We start from the raw sequence: 19,027 nt of genomic DNA on the forward strand, positions 1-19,027 counted from the left end.
ATTAAGAGTTGAATATTCTTTCCGAAATCCGAACTGCGCTTATTTAAAATCGTGGTAAATAACTAAAAAAAACTTAATAGAGTAATCTCTCTATAGTTGTTTACATCATTTACAGTACCCTTTTTATGCAAATTGATTATATCCCATTCTGTCCACTTGTAGTGAAAGAAGCTCGATACTATCACACAGTTAAATAAGGCACACAAATGGGCAGATAAAATGTCACTACATTGAATAAAATACTCATTTAAAATGTTTGTCAGAAACACTATGTCCCCTTCTGTGCCGCTTTGAAGCTATATATTTGACCTTTGACCTTGAAGGATGACCTTGACCTTTCACCACTCAAAATATGCAGCTCCATGAAATACACACGCATGCCAAATATGAAGTTGCTATCTTCAATATTGCAAAAGTTATGGCAAAATGTTACTGTTGGAGCAAACAAACACACAAACCAACCAACCAACAGACAGGACAAAAACAATATGTCCCCCACTATAGTGGTGGGGGACGTGAAAAATAAATCTTCTACTGTAGTATTTAAACAAGAGGGCCTGAAAGGCTCAAAGTCGCTCACCTGAGATAACAAGATATTATTGGGACAAATCTTCTGACCAAGTTTCATGAAGACCGCCCCTTGGAAGCCATGTTTTTCAAGCAAACATAATTATTTTCGAACTCATCCAAGATATCATTGAGACCAATCTTCTGACCAAATTTCATGAAGATTGGACAATAAATGTGGCCTCTAGAGTGTTAACAAGGTTTTACTATAGCCGTATAAGGAAAAATGCCCCGCCTCCTGGCGGCCATGTTTTTCAACCAAAGGGCATCCTTTTTGAACTCTTCTAAGATATTATAAAGATGAATCTTCTGACCAAGTTTCGTGAAGATTGGACAATAAGTGTGGCCTCTAGAGTGTTAACAAGATTGTACTATAGCCAAATATAGCCATATAAGGAAAAGTGCCCCGCCTCTTGACAGCCATGTTTTTCAAGCAAAGGTTACCATTTTCAAACTCATCCAAGATATCATTGGAACAAATCTTCTGACCAAGTTTCATGAAGATCGGAATATAAATGTGGCCTCTAGTGTGTGAGGCCCTAACTAAGGTGTTATCTATCAGTTATCATCGTCAGCAAGGTCAGTATTAATTATGTCTTCAAAAAATATAATCATATTTTTTTTTGCAAGTCTGCTTTTTAGATTGCCTGCAAACATTTTACAAAGTTCAGAAAATTAAAATAAGCTGTATCGTTATCTACAATTTCATGTATTGTTTACTGGACACCCATGACCCTATAAATATGGTGCACATATATAACGAATCATTTGAGATATTAAAAAATACGTGTTAAAGTTTTAGCCAAATAATTGTATCAATATCCAAAATAATGACAGCACTATTCCTACGAGTTTTTTATGTTTTTATGTTATGTATCTGTTTAGCATACTCAGAGCAAAGTCTATACTCTCAGTTTTTTCCTCATTCTTTGCAACCTGCTTCCCCAACATCCGATTTTTAATATCGACCACCGTCACAAACTTTTTCAGTTCAGACTCAGTACTGCTTACCTTCTGTTTTACTTCTTCGAGAGTATGTAGTTTTTCTCTATTCAATACTACTCTATACTATCCATTCTGGTGTCTTTTTTCTTTAAGTATGCAAGCAACTCGCAATATAACGGGTCTGCCAAAATTGTGACTTTCGGCTGGTCAGAATTACTTTCAACACTACTCACACTTATCACACATTTACTGAACAAATAAAAGATATTCAAAATATGAATACCAAAACATAAAATGGGGGCCTCGTTTATATAGCCTTATGTGAAGTTCAGGAAAAATTACTTTGTAACGAATGCATAACATTTTTAAGAAAAGAGTGTTGTGCATACGGAATATTGCGCTTAGAAAAGTTGATTATTCCAATTGTGTCATTGGGTGGCTATTTACAATCTCATGTATGAAAAGTATTATTTGTATCGGTCATATAGAAATTGTAAAAAAGAGACGATTTCTTAACATGTATGTAATTCAATGTATATTATTTGTAATTGTTGTTTCATTCGATATAAATTATTGCACTTAAGCTTACAAACATAAATTGCGAGTTTCAGTATCATTGATTATAATTTAAAAAAAACAAGAAATTTCACAGTTTTATTTTTAATGCCGAGCGCATGTTACGTTATTGAAAACACAATCAAAATAAGGTCCGTGACCCTGTGCTTTTATTTCATTGTTCACATAGTTTGTAAGTTTATTTGCTGACAAAATTTCGACGACATCTATTGTTAGGAAAAAAATCATACAAACTGACGCAACACTCCTTGCGTTTGACAACACAGCGATAACGCTAGAGTTACAACAAAATTCTCCAGGAGTTATAGTTCATACCAATAAAGCGATGAAGAATGATAAAACTAATGATGCAAAACTAACCACACAAAGTAGGATTACTTGAAATCAGCTTCATGGCGCAAAAATAAAGAAATAATGCACGATGACAGCAATTGAAGTTTCATGGCGATAATGAAAGTGGTGAAACAGAATGGCATCGCAACAAGCTTTATGTCACAAAGATAAAAAATAAATGAAGCCACAATGGCATAAATGAATTTAATGACAAAGTTAAACCAATTGATCGAGCTGGAAAACGGTTATCGGTATAGCGATGTCCAATTGTGATACTAAAGCCGTTATGCATAACGGATGGAATACAAAGATGCAATAAATAAATGGTGTAAAAGATTAAAAAGATAGGGAACACACGTTTGATCTATGATGAAAGCTTTAAACGTGTGCAATTACAACAATCTATGATTATGATCAGGTCTCTAAACTTGGATCATTCAATCTTCAGATATATCGGTTTGTTTTAAACAAAATTATTATGAGTGATTACGTTCAAGCGTAACATCATACGAAAGGCCGTTATCGGTATAGCGATCATCATCGCCATCAACATCTCTGTTGAAACATCTTTGGTGTGTAGATGGTAATAAAATATGCCGCTTTTTCCAGCAAATTTCATCACCTATATCAAGAAATACAATGTTTCTATGCGTTAACGTAATGTTGAAACAATTAGGTGTATAAAAGGTAAAAAAGGACTTCTGAATTAGGTATGAAATTATCAAGGGCAAAAATTGACATGTGCACACTATCGTTTACTTATTGTTATTTGTTCACAACCTACACAATACATATATTATAGTATAAACAATTTATTAAGTATTCAATAATTGCCAAAACGATTTACTGAAGGTAATTACATCGTCTATATCACGTCTATTGAGTCAGGATATGCTTCGAAGTCGTCAAAAACTTAAGATTGCCATCATTTATCATGTGAACCCCGCCGTGGACAAATGAAACAATGTCGTATGTTATTTTTCTCGATGTAAGTACACTTAATAAAATTGCTGTGTATCGACTGTTCCAATGCAAAGACCACAGTTCTATACAGTAGTGTTCTTAGGTTGTGCGTTCGTGAGTTGTGTTTAAAATATGTGTTTACTGTGTCACATGTACTGTTTGGCAAGTTCACTGCGTGTCCATTTATATATGAAACAAATCATCATACATGTAAATGTTTATCATCGCTATCTGGGTATGCCAACATTGCGTTGTGTCGATCTTTCAAATAAAATGCTTTTTGTTGCTATTTTTATTCCAAACTCGATAAATCAACGATTGCATAAGAAACTACTCCGACATTTATTTTATATTGATACACTTGCGCAAATTAAAAGACGTACTGCTAAATGGTTCATGATTTGTTTCCACAGCCCATCAGGCTTGTAGCTGCGCTGAGACACTACGCGGCACCTGGTACGTGTTTAATTTGCAAACGAACACAAACAGGTAATATTAAAATATTAAATATTAAAAAATAAAATAAAATATAGTAAATATGAATTTAGACATCGAATTGCATTTTTTATTTGAAAAGTACACACGATGCAGGTAAAACGATAATGGAACCATGTACACACAAAGTCGTCTCTAACGTCGGCGATCAAGTCCCCACAACGTAATCTGCGTTTCTATAGCGAAACCGCAACGGTTTTATGATTGACGTAATGGAAAACCGTTGTCAGCCTAGCCTGCCTGCGTATTGTTCGCGTAAAAATAGGCCAACATCGTGGAAGTGACACGAATGAAACGAAATTAATTCTTTAAACGGGCGCTTGGTGAACTGTAAACATCGCACAGGCTGTCAGACTTTAGACTGTCGTAAACAAACGTTCTGACACCGCAGTGGGTACTCCGTTGGAGATATATGTTTCAACAACCTTCTCGACGTGTCGAAATATGGTCGCAGTAGAGTCTCAAGTGGTCAACAATTAATATCAAGTTTTATAGAAAACCTAGCGAGTCTGCGTCTCTTCTGGATTTGTTTCATTCCTCCAATGACGCTTCTGCTACCATAACGACCTTCAGGTAATCTATCGCTTCATGCCTCTGTCAGAAAGACGAACAATATTGTATTTGTAAATGCGTCACTCTGTTAAACTGTAAAGTTTGTGCAATTCTTCCTTGGTGGATAGAACCAATGACCAGGGGACACAAACGTCAATTCGTTTATCAGGGATACAGAACCTCCAACACTTGGCAAGCAGTAACCGTAACGTAAATAACCGGTACACAATCAGTGGTAGAGAACCTCCAATACTGGGCAAACAGTAACCGCAACGTAGAGAACCTCCAATACTGGGCAAACAGTAACCGCAACGTGCATTACACGTTAAAATCCATCACCTCTGCATGTTGGCGCTAGTAATAAACCAAGACGTTAATTATAACAAAATATGTTTGGAGCTCATCGTTCGATACAAACATTTATTTTTAAACAAAATTTGTTGTCATGCATTCCAAATGATATATCATGACAATAAAGGTAAAGACATTTTCATCATTAAATTCACATGTAAAGCTGTTTACATTCTGCACATTGCTGTTCAAAGTTTAGTTTGATTATGTTAACACTCCATGTCATTCATGTCAATATATAAAGAAAATTCATCGAACAAATTGTTATAATTATTGACTTATAAATACACTTTGCTATTGCACGGTGGCTGGATAACGAGAATATTATGTGGTAAAATACAAAAGAACACTTTTATTTCCATGCTGGTTTGATGTTTAACATAATTGGTAATAGAAATAGGCCATGCAATAAAAAAGATCTATTTAACAACATAGACGAATGATACTCAACATGTCATGACATTTATAACGGGGATTTCTTTAAGTTACGCAAAGTGGGTACTAATATTCTCTATTATTTTACATGCACACGTGATATAATTCATACTTAATAATGCTTAGTTATTGCTTATATGACATTTCCAGTTTTTGAAATAAATTCATGTTCTATAAGGGGGATCTCGGTAATTCTACACATTGAAGCTTCCACTCGCTCTTGTCAAGACCGCATTTCCGCATTGGAAATCTTTCTGGATACCGAATGTCAGAGTTACATAATCCCTATTTACACCGTTTTGCCACATTTCTTTTTTTTTCGAACAAACTAAACGAAACTCGTTGACACAAGAGGGCCTGAAAGGCCCAAAGTCGCTCACCTGAGATAAAAAGAAATGACCTGTTCTTTGCAGCCCAAGATATCAATGGAACAAATGTTCTAACCAAGTATCATGAAGAATGAACAACAAATGGCCCCTTGGCGGCCATGTTTTTTAACAGACCTGAACCATTTTTTAACTCTTCCAAATATGTCCATATTTTATGAAGATTGGGAAAAAAATGTGTCTTCTAGACTGTTCACATGTTGTCACTATATACATATAAAGAAAACTGCCCCACTCACTGGCAGCCATTTTTTTCACTTATCATGACCATTTTAAACTCGTCCGAGACATCCACATAACTAATGTTTGGACAAAATTTCATGATGATTAGGCAAAACATGTGACTTCTAGAGTGTTCACAAGCTTTTTTACTATATACGGTAAACATAAGGAAAAAGAACCACCCCCCCCCCCCCCCCTTGCGTCCATGTTTTTTTTACCGATTCAGACCATTATCGAACTCAACTGTCCTATCCAGGTGTGGAAGTGTAGTCTCCTTCGCTTACGCCTTTGAACCGGTCACAGGACGGTTACAAGTTATGTAACTTTGCGAGCACTTATGTAATGTAATATTTATTTGACGACCTCTTACTTCCAGTCAGGATGACTATACTGACTGGTTGTAATTCAATTAACTAAAGGCGTTCAGTCAGGGACGCCTAAATACACTCAAAGAATTTATTTATAAGTGAAAACCAAGGCAGCTTTAACCAAAAAAAACAACTAATTTTTATTCCAAGAACTCGGAAAATGAAGAACAATGACAGAAAATTAAGAACAGGTACAAGCCAAGAATCTAAGTATTGTTACAAAAATGAACAACATAGAGCAAATACCTTAATGAATGTAAAAAGAAGTTCAAAATCTGTCAAAAAACCTGATATAAATATAAGTTACTGTTAGTCTAGAAAGTGCTTCAAAAATCTAGTTTACAAAATAGGTCTAATTTAATCAAAAGAACAATATTTATGGAGATTAGGAAACTTTAGTGAATCAAATGTAAAATTAAGAAAAATTTACTAAAGTTATTGAAATAGAATAGTCTTTCTAATTTAGAAAATGCCAAATAAAAATAATCTAAATAATAAGAATAATTTAGAAAATAATGCCAAAATGTCTTGATGCTGGTGTTAAAAATAATTTAGAGTTTAATTATTTCAAAATTCCAACCTTTTTCAAGAGCTGTTAAGTTTTCAAGAAAGCATCAAGAGGATTTTAAATCAGCCAAAACAGCTTATTTTATACAGTTCAGAAGAGATCAATGGCAGAGTAGTCAATTTTCCCTCAGAACAGTGCATTTATCAATGATCTTCCCAAATTCCAGAGCAGAACTAAAAATAGATTACTGAACCAGGTTAAACAAGGGAGATAAATACTGCATAAATACAGCAAAATCATGTACATGTTGTCTTTCTTTCATTTATCTCTTAGTTGAAAGGCTTATCATAAGTGTTAATGACTAAAACAGTTAGGTTAACTATGAAAATTCTGTGTTATGAAAAATTACATAATACAGTTAATGTCACATAATAGTGACATAATAAACCCAAACTTTACTACACAGGAAACAAATGTTCTGACCGAATTTTATGAAGATTGAGCAAACTAGAAAGTTAACAAGATTTTACTTTAGCCATATATAGCCATATAAGGAAAAATGCCCCGCCCCTTGGCAGCCATGTTTTTCAAGCCAAGGTTACCATTTTTGAACTCATCCAAGATATCATTGGGACAAATCATCTGAGCAAGTTTAATGAAGATCGGAAAATAAATGTGGCCTCTAGAGTGTTAACAAGGTTTTACTATGGCCATATTAGGAACAAGAGCGGTCTCCATCGGAAGACATATGCCCCCAAAAAAAGCTTGTTCGAAAGCTAAACGCAGATTTCGCAATCTAAACGCGGACCCTAAGTTCAAGGTCAAGGTCAAAGGGGCCAAACATTGTGAGTATGGAAAGGCCTTGTCCGTATACACATGCATTCCAAATATGCAGGTTACATCTGAAGCAACATAGAAGTTTTGAGCATTTTTCGAGCGGAAACGCGATTTTTTTATGATTCAAGGTCCGTAACTCAAGCGTGCCGGGGTAAATTTGGCTGATTATCAAACTTAACCTAGATTTTACTTTCTTACACATTTTTATGAAGTTTAGCGGAAACGAGAAAAAACCTCAATTTTTCGATGATTCAAGGACCGTTACTCAGGAGTGTCTTGGTCAATTTGGCTGATTATCGAACTTGACCTAGATGTTATTGCCTTACACATTTTCATGAAGTGTGGCGAAGATCCTATGACATTTGCTTGAGTTATTGAGTGGAAACAAGAAAATATCCAATTTTATGATTATCCAAGGGCCGTAACTCAAGAGTGCCTGAGTAAAGTTGGCTGATCATCAAACTTAACCTAGATTTTATTGTCTTACACATTTTTATGAAGCTTATCGGAAACGAGAAAAAAACTCAATTTTTCAATGATTCAAGGGTCGTAACTCAGGAGTGTCTTGGTCAATTTGGCTGATTATCGAACTTGACCTAGATGTTATTGCCTTACACATTTTCATGAAGTGTGGCGAAGATCCTATGACATTTGCTCGAGTTATTGAGCGGAAACAAGAAAAAAAAACAATTTTACGATGATCCAAGGGCCGTAACTCAGGAGTGTCTGGGTCAATTTGGCTGATTATCAAACTTGACCTAGATATTATTGCCTTACACATTTTCATGAAGTTTGGTAAAGATGCTATGAAATTTGATCGAGTTATTGAGCAGAAACGAGAAAACAAAAACAAATTTTACGATGATTCAAGGGCCGTAACTCAGCAGTGTCTGTGTCGATTCGGCTGATTATTGAACTTGACTTAGATGTTATTGCCTTGCACATTTTCATGAAGTTTGGTGAAAATCTGATAACAATTGCTCAAGTTATTGAGCGGAAACGAGAAAAAACCAATTTTACGATGATTCAAGGGCCGTAACTCAGCAGTGTCTGTGTCGATTCGGCTGATTATTGAACTTGACTTAGATGTTATTGCCTTGCACATTTTCATGAAGTTTGGTGAAGATCTGATAACAATTGCTCAAGTTATTGAGCGGAAACGAGAAAAAACCAATTTTACGATGATTCAAGGGCCGTAACTTAAGAGTGTCTAGGTCAATTTGGCTGATTATCGAACTTGACCAAGATGTTATTGCCTTACACATTTTCATGAAGTTTGGTGAAGATCGGATGACAATTGCTTGACTTATTGAGCGGAAACTAATCAGGACGGACTAACTGACTGACTGACGGTGCGATTTTAACATGCCCCCAGAACCTATTTGTTAATCAGGGATACAGAACCTCCGACACTGGGCAAGCAGTAGCCGCAATGTGAATTACCGGTACACATCAGTGGTACAGAACCTCCAACACTGGGCAAGCAGTAACCGCAACATGAATTACCGGTACACATCAGTGGTACAGAACCTCCAACACTGGGCAAGCAGTATCCGCAACGTGAATTACCGGTACACATCAGTGGTACAGAACCTCCAACACTGGGCAAGCAGTAACTGCAACGTGAATTACCGGTACACATCAGTGGTACAGAACCTACAAAACTGGGCAAGCAGTATCCACAACGTAAATTACCGGTACACATCAGTGGTATAGAACCTCCAACACTGGGCAAACAGTAACCGCAACGTGCAGTACACGTTAAAATCCAAAACCTCTACATGTTGGCGCTTGTAATAAACCTTGACGTTAATTGTAACAAAATATGTTTGGAGTTCATCGTTTGATACAAACATTTATTTTTAAACAAAATGTGTTGTCATGCATTCCAAATGATATATCATGACAATAAAGGTTGACATTTTCATCATTTAATTCACAAGTAAAGCTGTTTACATTCGGCACATTGCTGTTCAAAGTTAAGTTTTAGTATGTTAACACTCCACGTTATACATGTCAATATATAAAGAAAATTCATCGAACAAATTGTTATAACTATTGACTAATAAATACACTTTGCTATTGCACGTGGCTGGATAACGAGAATATCATTTGGTAAAATACAAAAGAACACTTTTATTTCCATGCTGGTTTAATGTTTAACATAATTGGTAATAGAAATAGGCCATACAATAAAAAAGATCTCTTTAACATCATAGACGAATGATACTCAACATGTCATGACATGATTTTGCACTCACCTGAGCTTGAAATATGAATAAATATTGATATCCATACAACGGTGCATATTATGGAGACAAATCATCTTTAATGGTGAACTTTCGGAGTTCCAGCAAAAACTTTGAAAGAATACTTTTAACATAGTCTTTGATAGTGTCAATAAAGCGAATTCACTCCGATTTAAATAAACAATCTGCTAAAAGCAGCCAATATAGTGGGAATCTTAAAATGAAACAAAAACAAATGAAGGATAATAACAGCTAGATTAAATTAGATCTGAACACACAATCATAAGTCTTTAAAAATAAAAGTAAATTGCACTGAACACTTACAGAAATGCTTACTTAAACTTCAAACCGTTTTGTAGAAAACAATTTTCAAACAAGAGATGTGTTTGTCAGAAACACAATGCCCCCTAATGCACCGCTTTTTTTGTGACCTTTGACCTTGACCTTTCACCACTCAAAATGTGCAGCTCCATGAGATACACATGCATGCCAAATATCAAGTTGCTATGTTCAATATTTCAAAAGTTATTGCAAAACTGTATTATATTAAAGTTTTAAATATCCGACCTTTGACCTTGAAGGATGAATTTGACCTTTCACCACTCAAAATGTGCAGCTCCATGAGATACACATGCATGCCAAATATCAAGTTGCTATGTTCAATATTTCAAAAGTTATTGCAAAACTTTACTATATTAAAGTTTTTAATTTTCGACCTTTGACCTTGAAGGATGACCTTGACCTTTCACCACTCAAAATGTGCAGCTCCATGAGATACACATGCATGCCAAATATCAAGTTGCTATGTTCCATATTTCAAAAGTTATTGCAAAACTTTACTATATTAAAGTTTTAAATTTTTGACCTTTGACCTTGAAGGATGACCTTGACTTTGACCTTTCACCACTCTAAATGTGCAGCTCCATGAGATACACATGCATGCCAAATATCAAGTTGCTATGTTCAATATTTCAAAAGTTATTGCAAAACTTTAATATATTAAAGTATAAAATTATCGACCTTTGACCTTATAGGAATACCTTGACCTTTCACCACTCAAAATGTGCAGCTCCATGAGATACACATGCATGCAATATATCAAGTTGCTATGTTCAATATTTCAAAAGTTATTGCAAAACTTTACTGTTAGGTTAAAGTTTTGGGACAGAACGACAGACAGACAGGCCAAAAACAATATACCCCCAATCTATCGATCCGGGGGCATAAAAATACTTTAAAGTCATGTTTATGACTTTAAAGAAGACATAATATTCATTTCTAGCAAAACAATATATCTCAAATAAAAGATCATAAAATATTTCAGATCTATAAATTAACAAATAAAGAAAACTAAACGACTACAACCTAACATTCACGAAAGCCGCAACTTTCAAATGATATCATACGTAAGAACTAACCAGTCTGATCATAAATAAACACAAACTGTCAGTTGAAACTAATTTTAAACCAAAGTCTACTATTTTTGGAAATGGAACATATACAAACAGTTCCAAATTTGAATGAATGTCACATCAATTAGTTGCAATTCGTAACTAAATTTTACGAATGCCAAGCTAATGAGTGGCAAACCGTCAGATCTAATCAATCTGTTCTGCGAGATCAACAAGCTCCTGCACCACAAAATCCAGATCGGCGGTGGTGATGGCAGGGTTGGAGAACGCGATCCGGAAGAAGTTTGGCAGCTGCCCCAGCGGCTGGTACTGCAGCATCATCGAACCCTTCACCATCATACGCCCCTTAAGGGTGGCGGTCAGCTGACAAGAAGGTAGAAAATGAAGGCTGTATATGATATACATTTATGTAATAGTGACCTTTCACCACTCAAAATGTGCAGCTCCATGAGATACACATGCATACCAAATATCAAGTTGCTATCTTCAATATTGCAAAAGTATTCATAAAATAAGCGATTTGGGCCACATATATTTGACCTCTGACCTTGAAGGATGACCTTGACCTTTCACCACTCAAAATGTGCAGCTCCATGAGGTACACATGCATGCCAAATATCAAGTAGCCATCTTCAATATTGCAAAAGTATTCATAAAACAAGAGCACCGCTTTGCGGGTGCAGACCGCTCATCTATTTTCTTTTTTAAGGTGAAGGGACTCATTTTCAAGCACAAAGGAGGGAGGGGTGGAGTGAAGAGGGGTGAATAGTGTGGGGGTGTGGACATTTATTACATTATCTTCCAAAAATGTGAAAAAAATGCACACAAAAAATCGGGGAGGGGGATGGGGGTGGGGGGGGATCTTGGGTGCGATGGTTGGACATTATTCCAAACATAAAATAATAAAAATAAATATTTGTGTTTTTTAACCGTTTCCAAAAAAAAAATTGGGGCGGGGGTGTGGTGGGGGGTATAGTGTGAGGGTGTGGTGGTCATTTGTGAGATGATCTTAAAAAAAAATAGGGGGGGATTCGGGGGGGGGGGGGAATTATTGGGTGCGATGGTTAGACGGTATTTCAAACATAAAATAATAAAAATAAATATTGTGTTTTTTAACCGTTAAAAATAAATTGGGGGGGGGGGTATAGTGTGAGGGTGTGGAGGTCATTTGTGAGATGATCTTAAAAAAAATTAAGGGGGGGATTCGGGGGGGGGGGGGGGGGGGGCGGAGGGCACGGGGGATGGTTTGGATGGAGTCTATTGTGGTATGTCAGGTAAGAGTAGTTTTGTCAAAGTATCAATCAAATTTAATCATAAAAAAAGTTATGGCAATTTTAGCAAAATTTAATAATTTGACCCTTGAGAGTCAAGGTCATTCAAAGGTCAAGGTAAAATTCAACTTGCCAGGTACAGTAACCTCATGATAGCATTAAAGTATTTGAAGTTTGAAAGCTATAGCCTTGATACTTTAGAAGTAAAGTGGATCGAAACACAAAATTTAACCATATATTCAAAGTAACTTAGTCAAAAAAGGGCCATAATTCCGTAAAAATGACGACCAGAGTTATGCAACTTGTCGTTTTACTGTACCCTTATGATAGTTTGCGAGTGTTCCAAGTATGAAAGCAATATCTATGATACTTTTGGGGTAAAGTGGACCAAAACACAAAACTGAACCAAATTTTCAATTTTCTATGTATAAAGGGCCCATAATTCCGTCCAAATGCCAGTCAGAGTTACATAACTTTGCCTGCACAGTCCCCTTATGATAGTAAATAAGTGTTGCAAGTATGAAAGCAATAGCTTTGATACTGTAGGAATAAAGTGGACCTGAACACAAAACTTAACCAAATTTTCCATTTTCTAAGTATAAAAAGGGCACATAATTCTGTCAAAATGCCAGTCAGAGTTACATTACTTTGCCTGCAAAGTCCCCTTATGATAGTTAGTAAGTGTTGCAAGTATGAAAGCAATAACTTTGATACTTAAGGACTAAAATGGACCTAAACACAAAACTTAACCAAAATTTTCAATTTTCTAAGTATAAAAAGGGCACATAATTCTGTCAAAATGCACGCCAGAGTTGTCTAACTTTGCTTGCCCAGTCCCCTCATGATAGTAAGTAAGTGTACCAAGTTTGAATGCAATAGCATTGATACTTTGTGAGGAAAGTGGACCTAAACGTAAAACTTAACCGAATGCCCACGCCGACGCAGACGCCAAGGTGATGACAATAGCTCATATTTTTTTCCAAAAAATAGATGAGCTAATAAGCGATTTGGGCCACATATATTTGACCTCTGACCTTGAAGGATGACCTTGACCTTTCACCACTCAAAATGTGCAGCTCCATGAGATACACATGCATGCCAAATATCAAGTTGCTATCTTCAATACTGGAAAAGTATTCATAAAATGGGCGATTTTGGCCACATATATTTGACCTCTGACCTTGAAGGATGACCTTGACCTTTCACCACTTAAAATGTGCAGCTCCATGAGATACACATGCATGCAAAATATCAAGTTGCTATATTCAATATAGCAAAAGTTATTGCAAAATGTTAAAGTTGGCGCAAACAGACCAACCAACCAACCAACCAACAGACAGGGCAAAAACAATATGTCCCCCACTACTATAGTGGGGGACATAAAAAGCATGTGCTTATTTGTGCTTAACACGTGATGCCGGTTTCAATGATTGGAAATTACAATAGTAATATACTTATTTTAAAATGGTTGACATGTGTGGTTGCGTCAAAAAGCTTTTTAAGGATGTCTATCCAAGTATCTTAAGTATATTTAGATTGATTGGGTCTGTAGCCACATAATGTTATTTAAAATTAACAAGAGCTGTTTGTAAAACATGCATGCCCCCCATAGTGGCTGTCAGTTGTAGTGGCAGCCATTGTGTGAATACATTTTTTGTCACTGTGACCTGAAAATCAATAGGGGTCATCTGCCAGTCATGATCAATGTACCTATGAAGTTTCATGATCCTAGGCCTAATTATTCTTGAGTTATCATCCGGAAACCATTTTACTGTTTCGAGTCACTGTGACCTTGACCTTTGACCTAGTGACCTGAAAATCAATAGGGGTCATCTGCCAGTCATGATCAATGTACCTATGAAGTTTCATGATCATAGGCGTAAGCATTCTTGAATTATCATCCGGAAACCATTTTACTGTTTCGAGTCACTGTGACCTTGACCTTTGACCTAGTGACCTGAAAATCAATAGGGGTCATCTGCCGGTCATGATCAAAGTACCTATGAAGTTTCATGATCCAAGGCCTAAGCATTCTTGAGTTATCATCCGAAAACCATTTTACTATTTCGAGTCACTGTGACCTTGACCTTTGACCTAGAGACCTGAAAATCAATAGGGGTCATCTGCCAGTCATGATCAATGTACCTATGAAGTTTCATGATCCTATGCCTAAGCGTTCTTGAGTTATCATCCGGAAACCATCTGGTGGACGGACGGACCGACCGACATGTGCAAAACAATATACCCCTCTTCTTCGAAGGGGGGCATAAATATTATTCAAGAATGAATAGCGGTGTGTGAAAAGTTGTAACTTGTCTGTTGTCAATGATCCGTAATTAATAATTGTTTTCTTGAATGATCGATGGTTTTTGACAGACTATAATTTAAGGTCAGCATATCGTCAGTTGATGACACAGTGTACAGTTGGATTTTAATCGAATGAAGACAATACCATTTACCAAATTGTACATACTACACGTTGTTCCCAACGACAAAACAATTTTTTTAAAATAAAATTCATTTTAATTATTTAATACTTACCTGTTATCTTATGCTTATACTTTCCAAGGGGAAATAACTCATCCGGAATTTTAACTGGGAATCCGCCACCTCAATACCGTAATACAGGCCAGGTTAAACAAAGTGCAATGCAACCTAGCCAAAAATCGGTAACCAACCCTCAATATTCTTTCAATATATATACAAAAAATATTAATCGAATAGCGGGGTGGGAGGTGGGACATACCGATAACAGGTAAGTATTTAATAATTAAAATGAATTTTATTTAAAAAATTTGTTTAAATATCATAAATACTGACCTGTTATCTTATGCTGATTTTGCAGCTGCGGTGGGAAGGTTTGTATATATTTTTCCAACACAGTAGAACCCATAAACAGGGTTATCAGCTTATGATAGCAAAACCCTAAACAAGGGTTATCATGTAATCTTCGTTAAAACGGTATTAATTATGACTTCTCGGACAGAGTAATATGTCTATGTCGTAAAGAAGACACTACCGTTAGTGAAACCACAACAAGCCCAAACATATAAAAATTGTATTGTTGGCACTTCAGAAAACGAAGATAAAAAGATGACAAAGGTGGTCGGATTCCTCCAGAAAACAGCTTAGAGCACGTCAAAAAGTGGGGTGTGATTAATATATGCCCACAAAACAGACAGAGCTCTTAATTCATGCGGTCAGATCCTAAAAAGGAATGAATCCTTAGATAGGATAAGAGTAACTTTCCTTAGTCGAGGTCTAACCCCGAGAAATAGAAGCGGCAGAAACATCTCCCCCCCCCTTTTTTTGGGGAAATGAAGAGTGTCTTTTGAGAACCTCGAATGGACTTCCGACTAACGCTGCTGAGATAGAACTTCAAAGCCCTGATTGCCCAAAGAAGTTTATCCTCATCTTCATGACTACCAGTTTAAGAAAAACTTGGAAACTTTAAGGTAGAAGCCATATAGAGGACTTAATATTAAGCAAGGAATCCTGGCTGACACAACAAAGTGAAAACGACAAAAGATCTAACTGGAATTGGTCATATTCAACAGAAAAAGCATGAATTTCACTTCTCCGTATGGTAAAAGCCATAATAAGAAGGAAAACCGTCTTAAAATTATATTGGAACTGTTAATAAGCCTGATGAAAAAGGTTCATAGGAAGCTCATTAAGCATCCCAACATGTAACACAAGTCAAACCCGCTTAAGAAGGTAAAGGAACGAAAAACATAGTGTTGACGTTCCATAGTTTGGATCAGTTCCAAAATAGGTAAGACAGCACAGAGTTGCGATGACTTAAACAAAACAAGGTATACGAAAGCATAATCTCTATCCTTTGACGAAGAAAAGAACAAATTTCTTATCATCAAGAAAAAGATGAGAAAAACCTCTATGTATCTAGCAGAGTGATTAAGGTAATAACTACGCTCTCGAATACCCAGTCAAAAATGAATTTCCATAGAACCTTTATACAGTTCTGATGGAATTATCCTTGCACAAGTAACAAGGATTGAAACTCTAACAGAAAAACGTTATTCTGTAGAGATAACTAAAAGTAAATAATGGCCAGACATGTAGTGGCACATGTTTGGATCAGTAAAAATATGTCTCTCTGAGATATGATATTTAACCTGTGAAGAAGTTTCCTGAAAATAATAGTACAGGAGACTTAAAAGGTCGTAGAGCCATAATCCCATGGTTCATTAAGTATATTGCATGAAATTATGGCAAAAACTCAGTTATTGCAAAAACTCACAAAGAAGACATGATATTCCAGTCTATGTCAATGGACGAATGTATAACAATCGCACACCCTGCTGGATCGATTTCTGTGAACTGCATTATTGACGTTGTTCAGCATACCGGTATATACTGCGATATACGATTGCATAACGCTAATTACTAGCGTTTGATGATAAACAACATTCTTCGATATACTATGCATCAATTTGTACACCATGCAACTTCACTGCCGCGCATGCGCAATTACATTATTTGAACCCAACGGAAAAATAATTCGAAAGAAATAACTGCAGGACAAAACGTCCAACAGGGCGTTGAGACGACCTGGTATGAGTAAGACGATAGAGAAGTTTTTTTGTTCTTGCAAAGAACGAATAAGTTCCTGATTTCCAGTTACAATGAGTGATAATATGATCACCTCCGTGTCTGTAAGTAAACCACGACTGATGTGTGATAGTTGAAACCATCACAAAGGAATCGTGAATATGTGTTGTAAATGAAAAACAGCTAAAAAGAATTTTCGCTTTTCAAGATGTAGATGTGCAGGTGATATTCATTAGGATACCACATAATTGAGAAAATCAAGATACGTTGTTCTATGTGATCGTCCATAACCTTATCTGCTTACATCTGTATAAGATGTAAGGAAGGTTGTGGTAGAATAAACTATATTCTTGCCAAGATAATCTTCTAGTCTAGACAACACCACTGAATAGTGGTAAATAATGACAAAAAGATGGAAATCTGTGTCATTGAATAATCCCGAGATTAATACAATTAACTTAAAAATAAAGCTGAAACGGACGTAAGAAAAGACGTCTCAGCAGAAAGACCGGTGACCGGACCGGTAAATACCGACCGGTGACCGGAACCATTTGTCAAGGATGGGTGGGCAAAGAAACCACGGCAAGCCGAACTTTCCCACTCCAAACTCACTTGAAAATTGATAGAATAGGACAGTGTTTAACACTTATAAGTTTATGACCTATCTACAGAATATAGCCTATTCTTGAACCAATAACAGCCGCCTTTAAAATCCTGGATAATACAGGTCGTGAAGTCATCGATTTGCGAAGTACGGAAATATGATTGACAGTGGTACCTCCGGAATCGGAGGTGTGATGGCAGAAAAAGGTGGAAACCCTAGGAGTAACCTTAAGGGGGTCCACGCTTACCGGTAGAATGCATGGAAGTCTTAAATTCTGACTTGATTATTCCATTTACTTCAAGACTCCAAACCGGGACGAATTCCGAAAGGAATACGACCAGTTATAGGAAGATGGCCTGTTATGGCCAGAAGTGTAATAGAAGAATAACTTTAAGATGAGGTCCTCCAGATCCTAGGATCTAAGATCTGAGTTCAATAGCTCCTACGCCATCTACAAGACTGTAGCCGCTATGCGGTCAATCTGATAGGCAATCCTATGTATCAGAACTCTTGTTGATTCCAGTAGCTTGAAAATATGCACTGTCGTAGGAGAAATTGAAAAGCAGAAGTCGATACAAAATGTCGTCTTGCTAATCCTGCTAGCGTCATTAATGTGTCCCAACTGTTCCGTGACACTGACTGCCAAGTCTGTAGCCGACAGGTAAAGGCTGTTAAAACAATTCATCCTTCGGGTCTCGAACATAAATTAATAGAGGTCAAATAGTAATGTTCGACCTCAATGCTAGTCTCCGAGCCCACTTCAGCCGATCTATCTGCAAGACCAGTAGTCTGCATGTAGCCGGTTGAGATAGAAGTACAAATAACAGATATAGCATGATTTGGTAACCGTCGCCAGTAGAACATCAGTATTGAAAAACACAAAAAGTCATGTAGATTGTTGAATCCATAAAATATAGTATTCAATACAATCATAGCCAGGGGTATACAACTAGGTTATGTAGACGATACCCATGATACTAAAAATTGAACGATGAAAACACAGTGGAATACCGGTAATTGGTAACTGGTGACCGAACCGGACCGGTCAATGACCGGTAACTGTAGCCAGGTAAACGGACCTGTCATAATATGACCGGTGACGTTACCAGTTAAAGACCAAAAAATGGTGGAATCCATATGGTCTGATATCAATGTCAAGCACTGCTCGGAAAAGAAGATCGTGCCAAAAATCCAATCCGATGGCGATGAGACATCACTTATTCTGACCGGTGATCAGTGATCGGTGATATGACCGATGAATGGTGACCCATGTCCGGTGACTGGGATCGGTATAATATAACTGCGTCAGAATGGAAATATCTGGTGCAGAAGAATGACCATCCACGAAGTCATTTGATAATGTTAACCGGAAAACAACGGT

The 19,027-nt window shown here is 36.6% G+C and overlaps 1 protein-coding gene across 9 annotated transcripts in view; it reads right to left on the minus strand.

Annotated features, from left to right (window-relative positions):
- Nucleotides 1-305: 305 nt before the first annotated feature.
- Nucleotides 306-19,027, minus strand: part of LOC127859331 (glutamate decarboxylase 1-like) — a 77,395-nt gene continuing 58,673 nt past the window's right edge. For 4 of the 9 annotated variants that reach the window (XM_052396670.1, XM_052396671.1, XM_052396673.1 and 1 more), the window contains exon 17: nucleotides 9,367-11,562. In XM_052396670.1, the coding sequence (XP_052252630.1) occupies nucleotides 11,386-11,562 (177 nt within the window). In that variant the 3' untranslated portion in view covers nucleotides 9,367-11,385. Of the gene's footprint in view, nucleotides 330-9,366; nucleotides 11,563-19,027 lie in introns of those variants that run through there. The other 5 variants (XR_008039318.1, XR_008039317.1, XR_008039314.1 and 2 more) reach the window with 5 other exon arrangements.

Source organism: Dreissena polymorpha, chromosome 15 (genome assembly GCF_020536995.1).
Source record: "Dreissena polymorpha isolate Duluth1 chromosome 15, UMN_Dpol_1.0, whole genome shotgun sequence".
Taxonomy (NCBI): domain Eukaryota; kingdom Metazoa; phylum Mollusca; class Bivalvia; order Myida; family Dreissenidae; genus Dreissena; species Dreissena polymorpha.